We start from the raw sequence: 22046 nt of genomic DNA on the forward strand, positions 1-22046 counted from the left end.
TTTTCATAAGAGAAGTATAAATTTCATGTGTAAGTCTAGAAAATCAACATTTTATGAGAAGAAAAAGAACAAAGGAAAGAAAATTCATAAAATATAGGGGCTGAACCCCTACTTTTGTTATATAGGAAAAGAAGAAAAGAAAAGGTGGAAGAAGAAAATGTGTTGATTAGACAAAATTTTAAGTTCTTCCCTTGCTTATTTATTTATTTATTTTTGATAAATGATATAAGATTTATTAGAACATAGTTAAGTATCACAAGATTACAGAGTACAGCCAGCGGAGGTGCAAGATGCAGCCCCAGCCATATAACCAGATTACAACTGAGCCCAGAATAATTCAGACTTATGCACCCCCTGTTTTGCAAAGAAGTCAGCCATCCCGTTAGCTGACCTCCTTTCCCATTGGACTTAAATTGTCATATATCTGACCAGCCACTTAAATCTTTTCACGTATTCTTTGTATTTCCAAATTACAGTTTCAGGTTCCTTCAACCACCCTATTACCAGTTTAGAGTCACCTTCAATTAACAATCTATCATAATTTAAATTTCTAGCAAGCTTTACTCCTTGCAGGACTGCTTGGAACTCTGCAAGAACCAAGTCCCCTACTCCAACTGGACTTGAGAACACAGCAATAACATGACCTTTGTTGTTTCTAAAAACTCCCCCTATACCAGTCGGGCCTGGGTTCCATAGGCTGCTGCTATCAAAGTTCAGTTTGATAAATCCTTCATCCGGTGGTTTCCAGCCCACAACAGGTTTACTCCTTGTAGCAAAACTTCTAGCTACAGCTTCCAAATTTCTCCACATATCATCAAAAGAGAAATCAGAAAATAACTTTAGAGACTTGGCCCACATTAAAGCTCTATATAAGATGCAATACAGAACTGCTTCCTTCTTTCTTTCTTTATCATTGAACACTCTACCATTTCTTTGTCAGAAGATGGTAGCAGTTTTCTCCACTTGCTTTACACAAAGTACACCAGTTAGGGGACAGGCACATAAAGGGTCTTCTTTTTTGCAAAACATCCAAAGTGTTTATTTTCCCATGGAAAACGTCCCAGCAGAAAGCCCCAATTAGAATTTGATCACAATTATTCTTTCATTCACAATTAGAATTTGATCAGTTGTTTGTATGTTCTTCAAAAACGCCCCTGATTAGGCAAGATAATGGTAGGGAGAGCTTACCTAATCCTTAGAGATAGCACCTTAGCTTTAATTTTATACACATTATTTGTGAAGCTAATAGGTCTAAAGTCTCTAGGATGGGATGCATTGAACTTCTTGGGAACCAAAGCAATAAAGGTGGATTTTAAACCTGAATTTATCACTCCTCTCCCGAAAAATTCATCGAATACTTATTGAATATCCTCTTTCAGTTTGTCCCAACAAGCTTGACAGCGATGTTATTCTACTAGTTCAAACTTCAAACTAGAAGAGAGGGCACAAGAATTCAGGGGTGTCAATAGAACGAATTGACCCCCACCCCCAAAGAATCTTATATATATATTAATGATATGTAGCTAACTTCCCAAATCCAGCTTTATAAGGTTTATTTGTGATAAGTATGCTACATTTGTCTATTTAATAGAGGGTTAAAGAAGAAAATAAAAGAGCATGTAATAGTGAAAAAGTACTGCTCATAAGAGCTGATGTACATGGAAATTTTTGAGCTGACTTTGGAAACAAATCATAATTCATAAAATTTATCAGAGGAGTGTCAGAATTTTTCATGTAATAAATTGGAGTCTTCTCACCATAAAATCTTTAAAAATTAAATGAGGAGGTAGTCTGTCTCCTATCTTCGGTCCCTTTCAATATGCGCTTTGCTGGTTGCAGGTAATATTTACAATTTATTTGCATTTCCATCAGAATGCAATTTCTCTGGTAGGAAATTTAGCCTCGACCTGGTGAAGATTATCAAGGAAGATTCTGAGAGAGTTCTGGAAGGCCCGCCACATAACAAGTACATAAATTCATACATTTTTTTTTTTTCGTTTTTTCTTTTTTGCTAATGTGTTGTACTTTTGGAATATAACAATTTACTTTCTGCTTTCTGAAAATCAATTGTCTCTCTCAACTGAACAAATTTTTGGTATAGCTATCTTAGTCGAACTTGAAAAGTTCCACAATACAACAAAAGATGGAAATGTGAGGAACCACCTCCATCCACACATAAATGTATCTAGTGCATCAGCATTTTTCTCACTATGTTTGCAGATGCCAACTGTTGTTGTATAAGCTTGAGTACCTTAAATTCTACTGGAACCTGGTACTTTAAAAATATAAATAAAATAACTTAAAAAGGAGTTTGTTTATTGTTATAATCACTTGGAAATCTGAATCCAAAGAATAGAAGTGGAAATTCTTAAGCACTGGAAGGCAGGAAAATGGAGAAAAATTATTACTTGATCCTTCCTCCTACCAACTGTTCTGGTCAGGGATGGAAGGACAAGAACTTGAATGATGAAAGTCTAGACATAAACCCAACTTGGAAATAACTGTCAAAGCACCTCTTTTGGGCCTCATTGAAGATCTGCTTCTAGCATATTTCCCAGCACGGCCCTTTCTCAATACAAGCAGTGGAAGAACTTTTCCAATTACACAACTATAGAGCCAAATGAGGCTACTCATTGCGTCTTAGAGGGCTATCATTTTCTCATCATCTCATTTAGAGGGTGTCTTCATTTTTCGTAGAGGGGTCTGTCTTTTGTCTTTATTCATTTTATTATTTTTCTCTCTTTTGGTTCCTTAACTCTAATGCCCCTTCCAGGTTAGTAGTTTCATTTTCATCTTGCAATTGCAGAAGAGTGTTGGCCTATCATTTTTCACGCGTAGAGCAATTGTTCAATGGCTTGTCCCAATATGCTTCAATGGAAAGCAGTATATACAACATCGGAACATATTTGCAGAAATATTACATGGTTCTCCAAATTGTGTTAGTATAAGACGATGTAAACAATTTAAAGTGTGAATGTTCTATGCCTGTATTTGTACTGTATCCTTGGATTAATTTGGTTTGGTCTAATGCATAAATAATTTTAGTCATCCTTTTTCATAAGCAATTTTAGTTCTGTGACATCTTCTATTCATGTATCAAGTCCTGAGTTCCTTTTTGTGTCATGTAATGATTTTGTTGAGCATCTATGTTATTTTTACTATTTTTCTCTTCTTTATTATATAGGGGCATTATTATCATTTTGTATGCTTTATTATTTTTATTTGATAGATAATTTGTATGCTTTATTATATGAAGTTGAATGAATCAGTAACTACCCTATTCCTGGTTTCATCACTTTCTTCTCTTCTTCTGGTGTTCTCCTTTTCCTCTTTCACTCTCGCTTCTTCCACACTAATTTATCTTATTGATTTCCATTTCCAATGTTTGAGAAGCAGGGGGTGCTGGATGGTCTTGATTGATGCTGCGAAAGGTTGTACCACACAACCACCAGATCTGGCTAGTTTTCCTGCAGATTTTGTTGTCATCTCATTTTATAAGGTATCTAGGTATTTTCTTACACTCAAATAAAGATACATAAGATATGCTATCTTCAGATGCTCATCATCCTCTTCATATTGTCTTGTTCAGATATTTGGCTATCCAACTGGGCTTGGGGCTCTCATTGTTCATACAGGTAAGCTCCTTTTTTGTTCCATACTAGTCTTCTCTGATTCATGTTTTAGTTATAGGCAAAACCAACTTTTTATTCTTGGAAAGTGGGAAATGATTGCACGATGGATTTGTAGAAGTTGCATCCATATTCTAATTTATGATCATTGATAGCATGAGCGATGGAGATTTTTAGCATGTATTTTTTTAACAATAAGTCTTTTCAGTTGATTTTGGAAATTATAACCTAGGGTTTGACTATGATACCAAAAAGACATCATACTGGAAAAACTTGTAGCCAATCAACCGGTATCAAAAAAGAAGTGACCAATCAAGTGGTATTCATCAAAATCAGGGGGATGCTTTGATTGGTCAAATCTCTTTTGATACCATGTCTTTCTGGTATCATAGATTTTCCCTATAACCTGAGAAAAAGGAGAGAAAAGAGAAGAAAAAGAAAGGGAAAAGGTAGAGAAAGATGCCTTTTACAGTATAGAACAAGAACAAACGAAAGTGAGATAGAAAAAGGATCTAAAGGAAGAAAATACGAACCAGTCTCTTCTCCATGTCGACCTGAACTGTTATTCTTTTCTTTAGAGTGTGCAAAATTATAGAAATACCCCTTTTAAGTGATTCTTAACAGGGGAAATACAATGCGATACTCAAAAGACTAAATTCCCTTTTTAGGCATTCATTTAAACACTCCCCTCAAGTTGGAGCATATATATCATAGAGCTTCAGCTTGTTATATATATAATCCATCTTGGTACGACACAAGTCCTTGGTAAACAAATCTGCAAGCTAATTTTCTGACCTGACAAAAGGAGTGATAATATCATTCGTCACCTTTCCTTTTAGAAAATGACAATCAACTTCTATATGCTTGGTCCTCTCATGAAAGACCAGATTGGACGCAATATGAGTAGTAACCTGATTTTCAGAAAACAACTTGACAAGTTTCCCTATAGGAATGCCTATCTCTTCAAGTAGATATTTCAGCCATATCAACTCACAAGTGGCATGGGCAATTTCTCTATACTCGGTCTCAATACTACTCCTAGCAACTACACTTTGCTTCTTATTTTTCCAAGTAATGAGATTTCCACACAAAAAATTATAGTATCTTGTAGTAGAGTTCCTGTCCATTAAGGAACCTGCCCAATTTGCATTGACTTATCCCTATAAGGTTAATTCTCCCCCTTTATTGTATAGTAATCCTTGGCTTGGAGCACCTTTCAGATATCTTAACACTTTTACAACACCTTTCTAGTGAATGATTGTGGGATTCTACATGAACTGACTTAGAATGGCTACACTAAAGGAGATATCAGGATGGGTGATTGTGAAATAATTCAATTTGCCAACTAATCTCCTGTACCTTCTAGGATCATTGAATGGATCTCTCAACTATTAGTCATTTTCATGTTAGGATCCATAGGGGTCTCAATTGGTTTATTTCCTAGTGACACATCTCATCAAACAAATCCTTGCGTTGTGACAAGGAGATTCCTCACTTCGTGCAGACTACTTCAATACCCAAGAAGTACTTCAAGGATCCCAAATCCTTGGTTTGAAAGTGCTATTTTCTATTTGGAGAAATATATTTATGACCTTAAACAGTCACCTAGAGCTTGGTTTGATAGATTTAGAAAAACAATTTTAAAAATTGGCTTCACTTAATCTTAAGTTGGCCATACCTTGTTTATTAGGAGAGTAAGTGGAATGGTGACTATGTTGATAGTATATGTCGATGATATTGTTATCACAGGGTAGGAATTGATGAATTGTAGTCTTTTCTTGCTACTGAATTTAAAATCAAGGACCTTGGAATTTCCGATACTTCCTGGGGATTTAGGTCACAAGGTCAAAAAGGGGCATTTATATTTCTCAATTGTAACTCCAATTGATCCCAATCATAAGTTAGGAATTGATGATGGAGATGCTCTTCTTAACAAAGGTGTTTATCAGAGACTTGTTGGTCGCCTTCTCTACTTATGTTTGACTAGACCTGAATGATGTATCATATGCTATGAGTGTGGTTAGTCAATATATGCATAAGCCTAGATCTTCTCATATGCAAGTAGTGAATAGAATGCTTGCCTATGTGAAGGGGTGTCTAGGAAAATGAATGTTGATTCTGATTATGGGCATCTCAAGGTTGAGGCTTACTTTGATGCTGACGAGGTAGGTTCTATTGATGATAGGCGTTTTACTTCTAGCTATTGTACCTTGGTAGGTGGTATTTTTGTATCTTGGAGAAGTAAGAAGCAATCAGTTGTGACCCAATCTAGTGTAGAGGCAGAGTATAGAGATATGGCTCATGGGGTTTTTGAATTGTTATGGTTGAAAAACTTGTTGAAAGAAATGGGAATACAAATTGATACTCCAATGATATTATATTGTGACAATCAAGCTACTATAAACATAGCCCACAATCCTGTTCAACATGATCGTACAAAGCATATAGAGGTTGATAGGCACTTCATTAGAGAAAGAGTTGCCAGTGGAGAGATTTGTTTACCTTTTGTGAGGTTTAAAGATCAGTTGGCTGATTGTCTTACTAAAGGTGTTCCCAAATCAAAGCTTGACAACAATTTTTGTAAGGGCATTTTTGTCCTTTTATGTATTTTTTTATTAGGGTGCCTAGTAAAGGGATTCTTTGTAATTTTATTCATTATGTTTAAATGAAGTCTTTCAAGGTGTGAACAGTAACATGCCTTCTTCTCTCGTAACTCTCTTATTCTCTTCCTCCCACACTCTTCCAACTAAATCAGTATCCTCTCTTTCCATACGATCCAAACATTTGCTAGGGTAGGCTTGAGTATGGTTTGAGGATGTTTTATTTTATGGAATGGTTCTGTTAACTCTAAATCTCCAATTTACTTCTCTTTGAACTTTTGTGTATTTTAATTGATTCCACTTTTGTACTGCTTATAATCCTCTCCATTATATGGGACTATCCCATTTTACCCTAACATTCTGACATTTTGTTTACTAATGAAAAATGCAGAAGCTGCAAAGTTACTAAAGAAGACATACTTTAGTGGAGGTTGGTAGCCATATGTTTAGTATTCATATTTATCTGTTATCTTTACTTTTTGTGTTCATCAATGCAACTTTCTCCAGGCACTGTAGCTGCATCTATTCCAGACATTGACTTTATTAAGAGAAGAGAAGGTTTCGAAGAATCATTTGAGGATGGCACCCAGTCATTTTTGAGCATAGCTTCCATCCATCATGGGTTCAGAATAATCCATTCTCTAACAGCATCTGCTATAGCCCGGTATGTTAATCATTAACATGCCAAGTAAATGAAAAAAATGACAAAATTTCCCTTTTAATTTTTCTATTCTCCATAGGAATTCTTGGCATGGAACTTATCCCATGATGTCTTTTTCTCATTGATTTCCATAACATACCTCTCATGATTTTTTTTTGCTTTTCAATTAGCTTCCACCATCTATATCATATATTTTCTTTTGGGGCTATTTTCTGGTATGGATCTATATCTGCTACATTTTAAGCTAAGTTCTTGCTTGAACTGGAAGTGTGCAGTTTCTTTGGTTGGTAGTGCTGCTTGGACAGTTAGACACCTTATATTAGGAACGAACTTGTGAATTGATAGATGCCCATGAGTTGACTTACATGGACTTATTAGATCCCATGTCTGGCTTGTCTGCCATATGAATAAAGCAATTAAATGTTTTCCCACAATTGAGGTCTATGACTCTTCTGTCATGGTTTTGAATCTAGCTCCCTTTATATAACCATCCTCATTTTTGAACGAAGGCTGCAATGGTGTGCTAAGTTCATGTCATCCCTATGTTGGGTAATGCCTTTTCATCTATAAAGTAGGTTTTGGAGGTGAACTCCAGCTAGGGGTGGATTCGAGCCGAGCTTATCTGAATATTTGGCTATTTGACCTCAACGCTTGAGTTAAAACCACGTATTTTTGAGAATGGCTTGGCTCGAGCTTTGAAGAAAACTGAAGAGAGGAGAGCTTGAGAGTTCAGCAATGAGGGTCTGAGAATGAGAGTTTCGAACCATCACTCTCTCAGCACCCTAACACTCTTTTATTAAGATATATTTGAATAATTACAAGGAGGCCCTTAGTTGGGCAAGAATTTACAAAGAACTTAATATAGACAGGATGGGCCCAGAATAAGGCCTATTATAGAAAAGAAACATAAATAACAAGAAAGAATAAACAACCTATGGGCCATTCGGCCCATCTTCTCTACACTCCCCCTCAAGTTGAGCATAGATGTCAATCATGCCAAGCTTGCTGGTATCATGCTGAAGTTTTGCCTTGGGAATGCCTTTGGTGAGAAAACCTGCCAACTGTCCTTCATATGTGATGAAAGGAAGACACACTTCACCCGAAGAGACCCTTTCCCTAATGAAGTGTCGATCAACTTCAATATGCTTGGTTCTATCATGTTGCACTAGGTTGTGAGCAATGCTGATGGTAGCCTGATTATCACAGTACAACATCATTGGCTTGTCATATTCAACTCCAAGTTCTTCCATCAATGATTTTAGCTATAATAATTCAGAAACTCTATGTGCCATGGCCCTGTATTCTGCTTCAGCAGAAGATCGAGCAACAACCGATTGTTTCTTGCTGTTAGTAAACTCTAGCAGATTCTAGGTTGAAGTAGAGAAGAAGAAAGAAAAGAAAAAGAAGAAGAAGAAGAAGAAAGAAAGGTTCGGCCAGACTAGAAGAGAGTCAAAATCACTGTCCCCTGGCTGACCCACTTGTATTTATTCAAAAACATAGAGTTACAGGAAAGACCATTTTGTCCCTCATAGAAGATGGGACACATAACTTAAACTCAGATACAATAGACCTTTCACTCTCAAGCAGATAATCCAGAATGACCAAAATACCCCTGACTCGAGCATTCTAACACTCCCCCTCAAGCTGGAGAGTATATATCATATAGTCCCAGCTTGTTACAAATGTAATCTATTCTTCCCCGAGACAATCCCTTTGTGAGGAGATCTGCCCACTGATTTCCTGAGCTCACATGAGATGTGGTTATCACCCCACTTATTACTTTATCTCTTACAAAGTGATAATCAACCTCAATATGCTTAGTTCTCTCATGAAAGACGGGATTGGAAGAGATGTGAACAACAGCTTGGTTATCACAGTATAATTTCATGGGTTTGTCAATTGAGAACCCCATCTCTTGAAGCAAGTTCTTCAGCCATACTAGCTCACATGTGGTATGGGCCATAGCCCTGTACTCTGCTTCTGCACTACTTCTTGCCACCACTGTTTGTTTCTTGCTCTTCCAAGTTACAAGATTGCCACCAAGGAAGGTACAATACCCTGTAGTTGATCTCCTGTCTAATATAGAACCAGCCCAGTCAGCATCTGTGTACCCTACTATCTCAAGAGTTCCTCCACTTTGTTATAACAAACCACGACCTGGAGCACCTTTTAGGTACCTGACAATTCTTAGAACAGATTTCCAGTGAGGAACTCGAGGATGTTGCATAAACTGGCTCACCACACTCACAGCAAATGATATATCTGGTCGGGTAATGGTCAGGTAGTTCAATTTGCCCACCAACCTTCTGTATCTTCCAGGATCATCAAACTCTTCACCCGCATCAACACTCAGCTTGGCATTGAGTTCCATAGGAGTCTCTGCTGGTTTAGCACCTAACAACCCTGTTTCTTCAAGTAGATCAAGAACATATTTTCCCTGACATAGGTTGATCCCATGTTTTGACCTCGCAACCTCTATTCCCAGGAAATATTTCAGCTTCCCCAGATCTTTCGTATTGAAGTGATCCTGTAAGAATTTCTTCAACTTGTTGATTCCATTGCTATCACTCCCAGTTATGACAATATCATCCACGTACACGACTAGCAAGATTTTCCCATCCTTTGAGTTATAGCTGAACACAAAATGATCAACCTGACATTGTTTCATCCCAAAGGCTTTCATCACTTCACTGAACCTGCCAAACCAAGCACGTGGAGATTGTTTCAATCCATAAATTGCCTTTTTGAGCCTACACACTTTGCCAGACTCCCCCTGAGCAACAAACCCTGGTGGTTGCTCCATATACACCTCCTCAACTAGATCACCATGCAGGAAGGCATTTTTGATGTCAAGTTGTACAAGAGGCCAATCATACATAGCAGCTAAGGAAATCAGCACCCGAACTGAACCAATCTTAGCCACAGGAGAAAATGTCTCCATATAGTCCACACCATACATCTGAGAATAACCCTTGGCCACCAACCTCGCTTTCAATCGCTCCACACTGCCATCAGGAAGATACTTCACTGTGTAGACCCATTTACACCCAACTGTGTGCTTACCGGTAGGAAGAGCGGTGAGTTCCCATGTGTGATTATGTTGTAGAGCAGAGAGTTCTTCTTCCATGGCTTGCCGCCACCCTGGGGAGGCAAGAGCTTCCTGGACAGTCTTGGGAATGGGAACAGATGAGAGTAATGATATAAATTTGCAATGAGAAGCAGAAAGGTGAGCAGTAGAAACATAGTGTGAAATGGGGTGAGAAGTACAAGTACGTTTATCTTTTCGCAGAGCAGTAGGAAGATCGATCTGAAGGAGAAGGAGCAGTAGTAGGATCTGTCGACAGGGGCTGAAGTGGAGGAGGGCCCGATGCACTTCTGCGGGTATACACTTGAGTGATTGGCGGCTTCTCAGTAGTAACAGGCATAGGATGTGCATCTGCAGTAGAAACAGGAGCTACTGGAAGGATGTCCTCAACAGGTACAGGAAGGGGAACCACAGAGGGAGAGGAAGAGACCCTAGCATCTGAGAAGAACGAAACTGACTCAAAGAAGGTGACATCAGAGCACACAAACGATTTATGGGATTTTGGGTTATAACACTTATACCCTTTCTGAGTCCTTGAGTAGCCAAGAAAGATACACTTAGTAGCTCGAGCATCTAACTTGTCTAACCCAGGCCCCAAGTGTTGAACAAAACAAACACAGCCAAAGATTCTTGGGGTAAGAGGAAATGGAGATAAAGTGGGAAACAACATGGAGAAAGGGGATTGACTTCCAAGGATTGACATGGTTATCCGATTGATCAGAAAACAGGATGTAAGAATAGCTTCACTCCAAAAATGTTTTGGGACATTCATATTAACCATCAAGGATTGAGCAGTTTCAAGAAGATGTCGATTTTTTCGTTCAGCTACACCGTTCTATTGTGGGGTGTAGGCACAAGAAGTTTGATGAATGATCCCATGATGTTTTAGGTATTGCTGAAATGGTGAGGAGTTGTATTCTTTGGCATTATCGGAGCGAAGAATTTTAATATGAACACCAAATTGAGTGCGTATTTCAGCATAAAGTTTTTGAAAAATAGGGAACAACTCACTACGATCTTTCATAAGATAAATCCATGTCATCCTTGAAAAGTCATCAACAAAGATTACAAAATACTTATACCCATTGTATGACACCACTTTAATTGGACCCCATACATCGGAATGAACTAAAGAGAAAGGACTTGAGACACGACTATCAACTCTTGGACTAAATGAGACTCTATGATGTTTACTCAATTGACATGACTCACAATCTAATGATGAAAGATGACTCAAGGAAGGAACCGGTAACTTCAAGGCCTTGAGAGAAGGATGACCAAGTCTGCAGTGCCATTGAAGAGAAGTAAGAGATGACTGAAAAGCTACTGGAGGACCACCACCATCAAGGTAATATAATCCACCTGCTTCATGCCCTCCACCAATCTTCCTCCCCGTCTTGAGATCCTGAAACACACAAGAAGAAGGGTAGAAGGTTACAGAACAATTAAGAGACTTGGTTAATCTGCTGACAGACATAAGGTTAAAAGGAAACTTAGGAACATATAAAACAGATGATAAAGGCAAGGAGGAGAGATTAACATCACCAACACCACAGATTGGAGATGTAGAACCATTAGCAAGTGTAACTGTTTGAGGTGTGGAGGAGTGGGAAAGGGAAGAAAATACATCATGAGTCCCAGACATATGGTCCGAGGCCCCAGAGTCAATGATCCAGTGTGAGTCTTTGGAAGCTAAGCAAGCCATACCTGAATGGGCAAGTGTAGCGGTGTTCTGCTGAGATGTTTGAATGAACTGCTCATATACTGCACGTGGTACACTCACCATTTCCTTCTCAGAAGCACAAGTAGATGTGGAGGGGATTGGGTCAGTTTGCTGACTTTTAGTAATTGCGTCACTACCCTTAGTCCTAGCATGGTTAGCCCAAGTGTTGGGTGTACCATGCAAATCATAGCAGAAATTAACTGTGTGCCCCTCTAAACCTCATTGTGTACACTTTCTCTGAGTATAACTCCTTCCTCTTCCCCGACCTCCCCCTGAGTCTCGATCTCCAGTCTGACCACTAGCCCTGCTAAACATGTGACCACCACGGTTGCTTGGGAGTCCACTCCTGACACCACCACTTCTATTTCCACGACCACCACCTTTAGTCACTACCAAACCAGATCTGTCAGAGAGAGAAGAATGTTCTACCGACTCAATGGATGTCCTCTTAAGACGAGCAAAACCTTCTTAAAGTGAGGGAAGAGCAGATCCTCCCAATATTTGTGCTCTGACAGGCTCATACTCAACCTTCAACCCCACAAGAAACCTTGTCACATCAAGTTGCTCACGTTGCTGTTGTTGGATCTGAACATCTGATGTTAGAGGATGATACACATTAAGCTCATTATGAATGTTCCTCAAACTTGCATAGTACTCTTCTAAGTTTTGACTCCCTTGCTTCAAATTGAAATACTCTTGGTATAACTGATACACCCTAGTTGTATTGTCTTGTCCAGAGTACAACTTCTTAGCATGATCCCAGATTTCCTTAGCTGTATCTAGGAACATGAAGTTCACACTAATCTTTGGTTCCATGCTGTTCTAGAGCCATGTCATTATCTGTGCATCTACTTGTTCCCAGTCATTGAATCCAGGGAAATTAGAGGGAGGTTTCTCCTCTCTTACATGTTTTACCTTTCTCTTGGCCTTCAAGAACACCTCCACAGATTTTGCCCATGGTACGTAATTCTCACCATTCAACTTGATGGATGTCATTTGAACACTTAGATAGTCTGGAAAAAGCATGACACCTGTTTTGTTATCATTCCCATTTTCAAATGAAGCCATCTTAATTATTTTACCTTCAAATATACAACACAACCTCACACTCTTTCACAAGACTTATTTCACTTATAACACGACCAATTCCAGCTTCTTTAAATACACATTGCACACCACACACTAAGGCTGAAATCACTCAGTCTTCACATCAAACACCTGGGCTGCACACTGCAAAATCATTCACCATCAACACACTAAGACTGAAATCACTCAGTCTTCACATCAAACACCTGGGCTGCACACTGCAGAACCACTCACAATCAACACACTAAGACTGAAATCACTCAGTCCTCACATCAAAAACTTGGGCTGCACACTGCAGAACTGATTACACACAAGGTACAGGAGATCACTTTTAAATATTTTGAAACATAGATACACCAATCACCATGACACAACCACCACCAATCTACTGCTGTTGTGAACTTCAGCAGTCGACAACACTTCTTTCAACATACATACAAAGAGAAATGCAGAGGAACACGATTGAGATGCGTATCAGTCACACTGAGCACCACCACCACAACCAACTTTTGAAACAAAAAAAGAAACATTCACAGTCCCTTGGACAAACAATAGTAGTGTTCGTACCTGTCTACATTCAGCCCTCTTCGATACTGAATAGAGGGTTTAGTATACCACTCCAACAACCACCACAGCAACGACCGGAGGCATCCTCACCTCCAGGCCCACAAAACGACAGCTCCTTTTCAGCCCCTTATCGAACCTCCACTCAGGTCAGTCGAAAAGGAAGAAGATGACTGTGAAAGTTGGCGGCGAACCCAGAAAGAGAACAGCAGCAAGAAAGAAATGAGGATACGACCTTACAGCTCTGATACCATGTTAGTAAACTCTAGAAGATTCTAGGTTGAAGTAGAGAAGAAGAAAGAAAAGAGAAAGAAGAAGAAGAAGAAGAAAGAAAGGTTCGGCCAGACTAGAAGAGAGTCAAAATCACTCTCCCCTGGCTGACCCACTTGTATTTATTCAAAAACATAGAGTTACAGGAAAGACCATTTTGTCCCTCATAGAAGATGGGACATATAACTTAAACTCAGATACAATAGACCTTTCACTCTCAAGCAGATAATCCAGAATGACCAAAATACACCTGACTCGAGCATTCTAATACTTGCTTCTCCAAGAAACAACATTACCAGCCACCAAGCTGGAATACCCAGAAGTAGATCTTCTGTCATCAATGTTTCCGGCCCAGTCAGCATCGGTGTAGGCTTCAAGTTTCATATTACCATGTTTGGCAAACAGAATACCTTTTCCTGGGGAGCCCTTCAAATAACATAGGATTCTCTCTACTGCTGCCATATGAGTGTCTCGGGGAGCATGCATGAATTGGCTAATGCAACTGACTGCATATGCAATATCTGGCCGAGTCATGCATAGGTACAAAAGTTTCCCAAGAAGTCTCTGAAAGATTCCTTTGTCTTCTAACAATGTCCCTTCTGAGGCTGAGAGTTTATGACTCGTATCAATAGGAGTAGCAACTAGTCTAGCACCCATCTTTCCAGTCTCGGAAAGCAAGTCAAGAACATACTTCCTTTGGGAGATAAGAATCCCATCCTTGGATCGAGCCACTTCTATGCCAAGAAAGTATCTCAAGTCCCCCAAATTTTTAATCTCAAACTCTGTATGGAGAAAAGATTTTAGATCATGAATTCCTGAAACATCATTACCAGTCACTACGATATCATCTACATACACAATGAGGTATACTGCCAGAGGTCCACTCCTCTTCACAAAAAGAGTTGATCGAATTGTGTCTGCACATAACCAAAGTTAACAAGTGCTGTTCTAAATCTCTCAAACCATGCTTTAGGGGACTGTTTTAGTCGATAAAGAGATTTCTTCAGCCTGCATACCTTCCCTTTCATATCAGTTCCATACATCCCTGGAGGAAGAGACATATAAACCTCCTCATGTAATTCACCATTTAGAAATGCATTATTCACATCCAATTGATAAAGGGGCCAGTCAAAGTGAGCAGCTAAAGATAGAAGAACCCTCACAGATGCCATCTTGGCAACAGGTTTAAAGGTCTCTAAATAATCAATCCCATAGGTTTGTGTATAGCCTTTTGCAACCAGCTTGGCCTTGTACCTTTCAATGGTGCCATCAGCTCGGTATTTGATAGTAAGGATCCACTTGCAACCGACTGGATCCTTCCCTTCAAGCAAATCCACCACTTCCCATGTGTTATTCTTGTATAGGGCATCGATTTCAGATCTCATAGCATCACTCCACTCTGGAATCTTAAGAGCTTCTGACACAGACCTGGGAATAGGATGAGAAGCAACAGAAGAGAGATAGGCAAAGTATGGAGGTGAAAGCAAACTGTAAGAAAGGTGCTTGGAAATGCAGTGTGCAGTGCAGTTCCGTTTTCCTTTCCTAACAGCAATGGGAATATCAAGGTCAGGGAAGGGTGAATCCAAAGGTGCTGAAACAGTACCTGTTGTCTCTTCTGTGATTGGAAGTGTATGAAGCTCATGTGTGGTAGGAGAAACAAGTTGCACATTTCTGGATCTTTGCCTTTGATACACCTTGGGATTGAGGATAGGACGAGGAGGTAGAGTACTGGGACAAGGAGAATGGAACGACTGATCCACCCTTGATACATTTGAAGGAGAAGCAGACACATCAAGAGACTCAATAGGGACAGGAAGAGGAAGAGCAACCACTTGTGACAAATCCTCCCCCTGTGGATAATGTCCTTTTGGAGAGGAACCATAAAAGGGGGAAAGCTCATCAAAGGTGACATACCTATTGCCAGACTTTGGATCAAAACAACAATAACCCTTCTGTGTGGGGGAATAACCAAGGAAGATACACTTTTGAGCTTTGGGTTCAAATTTATGCCTTTGGACACTTGGAACATGTACATAACAGGTGCAACCAAAGATATGAATAGGAACAAGAAAAAGGTCATTGTCTGGATGAAGAAGATTGAAGGGAGACTTAAACCCCAAAACCCTGGATGGCATACGGTTTATAAGGTAGGTTGCAGTAAGAACAACATCACCCCAAAACCTGGTAGGAACATGTGAGGCAAATAAGATACTTCTTGCAACTTCAACAATATGCCTAGTTTTCCTCTCAGCAACCCCATTCTGTTCTGGGGTCCTAGCACATGAGCTTTGATGAATAACCCCCATGTCAGAGAGATAGCAGGATAGGTTATTCTCAAAGTATTCTTTTGCATTGTCAGATCTGAAGATTTTAATCCTGGTATCAAATTGGGTTAAATCAAATTCTTAGAATTGTCTTACAAGTCTTGGAACTTCATCACGGGATTTCATCAGGAATATCCAAGTGAACCGAGAAAAATCATCAATAAACAAGATAAAATATTTATAGCCACCCATGGAAGGTAAGTGGTAAGGCCCCCACACATCAGAGTGCACAATATTAAAAGGAAAAGAAGATCTTTTATTACTCAAAGTATAATTGTTTCTATAATGCTTTGACAATTCACAAGACTCACAATGAAGACTAGACAAACTAATTCCCTTAAACAGTTTAGGGAAAAGATGACTCAAGGCAGAAAAAGATAGATGACCAAAACGACGATGACACAACATAATCCGACTAACAGACTTTGAAGAAACAGATCCAAGAGCAGCATTCCCAAGATGATCAGTGCATTGTTCCGGGGTATCAAGCAAGTATATTCCGTTCGTCTCATGGCCACTCCCAATCACCTTCTAAGACTCCAGATCTTGAAAAACATAGTAGGAAGGAAAGAAGGTTACACAACAGTTTAGTGATTTGGTTAAACTGCTTATAGACAACAAATTTGTATTTAGTTTAGGTACATGAAGGGCAAAAGGTAGGAACAAGGAATCCGTAGACTTGATGGTTCCCTTAGCAGAGTTAGGGGCAAGTGAACCATAAGCTAAAGTGATTTTATCACGTCCAGGGTGCAAGTCATATGAAACAAATAAGGTAGAAAGATTGGTCATATGGTCAGAAGCACTTGAGTCAATAATCCAAGGGATCTTGAGATTACCTGAAGTGGTAGCATGATTGGCAGAAGCTCTTATACCTGAATGAGCAAATGCTGAAGCAGCAGAAGAATTGCCTGAAGGGTTGGAAGAAGAGGTCACATCACTCAGCTGACTGATCATCTTCCCAAACTTTTCATATTTTGCTCTCATGGCTGCCAACTGTGCAGAAGCAGACATTTCTTCACTATCTGGCCCGGCAGCTACATTTGCACTTCCTGATCTTTTACTATCATGCTTTTTCTGAAACCGACTAGGAACAAGATTAGGATGTAATTTCAGCACTTGTCTTTGGTGTGCTTTGGCTTCTTGCAGTACTCACATATAACTTCTTTCTTTCCTATGCCACCAGAAGTTCCAGCATTCCCTTTGGGTTTAATCCCCATATTGGCAAAGTGATCATTAATATCTTCCCCTTGAACCTGAACAGCCCTTCTGCTCTCTTCACTACTCACCAATGCATAAGCTTGTGACAATGAGACACACTCCTTGGAAAGAATATTCTGTTTTGTGATATCATATTCTGGGTTTAGTCCAGTTAAGAACTCAAATAGCTTGTTCCTTTCAACCAATTTTCTGTAGGTCTCTGCATCATTGGTGGTGTCCCAAGTTACAACTTCTATTAGGTCAATCTTTTGCCATCGGGACTTCAGGGTTGAGAAATATACAGCAAGAGTTTTCTCCCCTTGCCTTAAATTCTTTACATCACTTCTCAATTTATATGCCCGGGCCACATTGAGTTTTTGTGAATAGGTTTCCGCAACACTGTCCCAAATTTCTTTTGCTGAATTCATCCATAGGTAGTGTTGGCTGATTTGTGGCTGCATTGAGCTCACAAGGCACCCAATGACAATGTAATTTTCTTGCATCCACTTCTCGTAGGATGGATGATCTTCTAGGGGAGCCTTCTTACTCCCGGAAATGAATCCCCACTTTCCTCTTCTACAAACATGAAGTCATTATACTGAGTTCAGCCTTCAAGAAGTAATCAGAAACTCCTAGGCACTGTGCACTGAGCCGAAGTACCTTTTCAAAACTGTGCACTCAGCCAAGAAGAGTAAATACCAATCGGTATTGCTGAACAAGCCTTTTCACAAACACAGTGTGGGCAATAGAGATAACCCCACTGTCAAGGAAGAGAAAAGACCCCAAAAACAGTTCGTACAGCCCCCTAAAAGAACCAAAATATGAGTAACAATACACAGCCTTGTTACAAGGATGTTTCGGCAGCTTTTAACAGTCCAAGAAGAAGAGAAAAAACAGCCCAGAAATTTCTGGGTTAAACCAGATTCTAGGATTTTGGGACACTTCAATAGTCCAAACACAGTCGAAGATAATACGAAACAACCAGAAAAACTGAGCATAACTTATAGTTCGAGTTTCAACAGTCCAAACATAGTCGAGCTTCAAAGCAGAGAACTGAGCACAACTTACAGTTCGAGCTCCAACAGTCCAAACACAGTCGAGCTTCAAAAACAGAACCGAGCTGTTCCCGTTCCCCCCTTTTTTTCTCTGATTCTTCCTGGCCACCGAACCACTTCTCCAAGAGATTCTAGTCTTGGGCTCGTCCACTGACCTCCAAGAATCAGGCAGTACGTGACTAAGCTTCCAGCCCTATGATATTCAAGTTCAGATACGCTCTGATACCATGAAGAAAACTGAAGAGAGGAGAGCTTGAGAGTTCAGCAATGAGGGTTTGAGAATGAGAGTTTCGAACCATCACTCTCTCAGCACCCTAACACTCTTTTATTAAGATATATTTGAATAATTACAAGGAGGCCCTTAGTTGGGCAAGAATTTACAAAGAACTTAATATAGACAGGATGGGCCCAGAATAAGGCCCATTACAGAAAAAAAACATAAATAACATGAAAGAATAAACAACTTATGGGCCATTCGGCCCATCTTCTCTACAAGCTTGATTGTGGTCCAAGCATCATATAAAAGTAAAAGAAAATATCGAACAATACCTTTGTAGAAGGATGTTGAAAATACAAATGGTGATGGGGAGGAAAAAGAGGAAGGTAGCTTAAGTGAAGATGAGATCACAAAGGATGAAACTCATGTAATTGAAAAGTCAGTTGGTTTGGAAAAGGTTGTGAAGATAGATGTAGAGGTGAGCAATGCTTTAGGTTTATCAGTTTTAGGGGAGAGGATTTTGCTACAAAGATGTTCAAAAAAATGAAAGAGAGATATCCAATGCTTGTTGGGGAAAATAATTCAGGATCTGAAGAAAATGGTTCAAGAGATGATGATAGACATGTTTCTCAGAGTTCATGTGGATGCCTAGGGAGTTACAGTGCTAAGAATGAAGAGATGGGAGCAGATCAGTTGTTTGAAGATTCAGAGTTGAATTGGAAAGGATCAATGAGGAGTTCCAAGGATTTGTTGGAACTTAGAAAGATTAATCATGCAGTTAGAAGATTTAAAAATCATTGAAGGCACCAAAATATTTTGGTGTCAAAGTTTTTGATAGATTAAGAGGTGGTCCGTTTGGAATCAGGCCAAGCAAGAGGGTGATGAAAACCAGCAAAGTTCTAAAGAAGAAAAAGAGCCTCGAATCATGGTTGATTCAACATGGGTGTGACTTGGCTTGTATTTGGTTGGTTTTTTGTTTTGTTTCTATCTTTTAGAGTTTGATCTTGTAGTGTTTGTAGTTAGGGAAGTTTTGTTAATCCAGATCAAGGTTGGTGGGTTTGGTGTTTCATCCTTGGCTTGTTGGGTTATTATAGTTTGGAGTTATGAGTGGGGTTTGAAGCTTTTTCTTTTTTCTCTTAGGTGATCTTTGGTTACCTTTCTTGTATTCCTCTTCTTTTTTTAATGAATTTTATTTTCACCAAGGAAAACCAAAAAGAAAAAAAATGTATACCAAAATATTAAAATAGAAAATTTGCAATTAGGGTAGAACTATGTGATAACCTGAATGGAATTTACCCAAATGCTAAAAAAACCTAATTACTAGTCTAATTGGATGAATTATGTTTTGTGAGAAATTCATCAAAAATTTCCTACTAAGAAGGTGTCAAGGTCAAAAGAAAAAGGGCAAGGAAAGCACTAAGTGACATGAGGTGTCCTCCATGGATAAAAACGAAAGTTGAGAAATGATAGGGGAAGAGGGAGGGGTAAAAGGACAGGATACAATTGCCACAGTTATTACTTTTTGTTTTGTGGTGAGGCTGAGATTGCCTTTGGGTGGCGATTGTCCTTGGTTGGCAATATGATGCTTGAATGCAGGATTGAATTTCATGTAGGGATTGCCATGTAGGCGCTTCTTGGTTGTAGCTATGATGGTTTTTGTGATTTTGTTTTTTTGAAGAGGTGGGAGAATTTGGTACATATTTGTAAATTGGGAGGGCTCTCTGTTTTGCTTGGGCTGCAATTTCCTCTTTACTCTTAGATTTTTTTTATAGAAAATGTAAAAATATTTTAAAGTAAGAGAGAGCCCTCCCAATTTACTCTTTTTCTCTTATTTTAAAATATTTTTACATTTTCTGTAAAAAGAAATTCCTTAGGCTGAGTCTGGTTTGAGGGAAACAGTAGGGAAAGTTAGGGAAACCCATAGAAGGTTTGTATGGGCTTTCCTACCTTTCCCTACCTTTTCCTTCAAACTAAACACAGCCTAAGAGGTAGAAACAACAAATTACAGAATTTCCACATCCCTATTTTCATTGACTCAATAACTCTTATACTGCTTATTCATTGACTTTGATAACTTCAAACATATACCAACTATATAATGAAAAGTTAGACCCTATGGTCGAACCCTCAAAATTTCTAAAATAAAAAAATACTCTTACTATCATATTTTTACCTTTGTAACAAATAACATTGCCTTCTCTATTTATAGAAAATACATAAAAATTAAAAAAAAAAACTCCATATTTAACTGATTCGCTATGGTCCCATTATTTGTCCAATATATGCAACCTGTGTTTTATATGGAAAGAGTAGAATTGAAGGGTTTTTGATAGATTGGAAAGCTATTTGACCATAGGGTCAACACCTAACTAATCACACACCAAGTCCTTATCTTCCCTTCTAGTCTCACTACTCCCCCTGTCTCCATTCGGCTTAGGTTATGTTGTACCAACCATAGCCGACTGGTCAATCCCAGGCTGTCTTAGGGAGGGTGTGACACTCTCTCAGGCCTTTGCCTTTGTCTCTGGAGAGGAGAGTAGGAGGAATGTAATGCTAAGACAGCCTGAGAGAGTGTCACACTCTACCAGTCTGTGATAAGTTGCTGCATCATTTACACCTTCCCATACCACAGTTTCTAAGTGATCTATTTCCTTCCATAGGATTTTCAGCATGGAGAAATACGCAGCAAGAGGTTTTTCTCCCAGTTTCATACTTATCACCTGATTTCTAACTGATAGGCTCTGGCTTCATTTTGCTTCTGAGAGTAGGTTTCAGTCCCCCATCCCAAATTTCCTTAGCAGTATTAGCCCATAGGAAATTTTTTGCAATATGAGGTAACATAGAATTACACAGCCAGGACATTACCATGTAATTCTCCTGCACCCATCGGGAAGAGTGTGTATCAAGTTTCTTCTCCTACCCAGTGAGATACCCTAATTTTCCATAGGCACCAATAGCCATCTTAGTTGATTGTGCCCACTCCAAATATTTTGTACCATCAAGTTTTATTGTAGTAATAATCCCAGACCCAAAAATATCACTACTACCTCCAACACCCAGTCCCACAGTACTGGTAGATTTCATCTCGGTATTCCAACTCTCCAACTTACTTCAAACAGTTCAATAGTAAGAAAAAATAGATTGGAGACCAAAAAACAATTTAATATCACACACACAAAAACCAACCCTTCCGGAAGAAGAAAACCCTACTTGGGGGGAAATCTCTCTCCTCCCCACGCCTCCCAACAGAGAGAAAAGTGAATCGACCACTCCGGGAGGCCCAGAAAATTGCAGAAACCAAACTGGCCTCTTCAGAAAATCAAAAGAAAACTAACAATACCTGGGCGCCCAAGATTAGATAAAAAACAAAGAGTCCAACTTTTCTGGGACTCTTCCCCGTACTCCAGTTCTTCCTGATTTTGATGCTGAACAGTAGATCACCTTCTTGATGACTAGATCCCACCAAAAAATCCAAGACCTGGGCAATCTATAGCAGATCGATCAGCCCTTTACTACTTCATGCAATCGGCTGATCTAGGGCTGCATGAGAATGCTTCAAGAAACCCTAGCCAATGCTCTGATACCAAGTAGAAATTTGCTGAATTAAAAAAAAAAATATGAAAGAAAAGTAGTTT

At 39.2% G+C, this 22046-nt stretch overlaps 1 protein-coding gene across 5 annotated transcripts in view; it reads left to right on the top strand.

Annotated features, from left to right (window-relative positions):
* The window catches only part of ABA3 (molybdenum cofactor sulfurase (LOS5) (ABA3)), a 103155-nt gene that overhangs the window by 7446 nt on the left and 73663 nt on the right, over nucleotides 1-22046 (top strand). For 3 of the 5 annotated variants that reach the window (XM_010273962.3, XM_010273963.3, XM_010273960.3), the window contains exons 6-10: nucleotides 1840-1966; nucleotides 3394-3499; nucleotides 3590-3635; nucleotides 6621-6659; nucleotides 6737-6893. In XM_010273962.3, the coding sequence (XP_010272264.1) occupies nucleotides 1840-1966; nucleotides 3394-3499; nucleotides 3590-3635; nucleotides 6621-6659; nucleotides 6737-6893 (475 nt within the window). The remainder of the gene's footprint in view (nucleotides 1-1839; nucleotides 1967-3393; nucleotides 3500-3589; nucleotides 3636-6620; nucleotides 6660-6736; nucleotides 6894-22046) is intronic. The other 2 variants (XM_088891464.1, XM_010273961.3) reach the window with 1 other exon arrangement.

This window comes from Nelumbo nucifera, chromosome 7 (genome assembly GCF_055504915.1).
Source record: "Nelumbo nucifera cultivar China Antique chromosome 7, China Antique-T2T, whole genome shotgun sequence".
Taxonomy (NCBI): domain Eukaryota; kingdom Viridiplantae; phylum Streptophyta; class Magnoliopsida; order Proteales; family Nelumbonaceae; genus Nelumbo; species Nelumbo nucifera.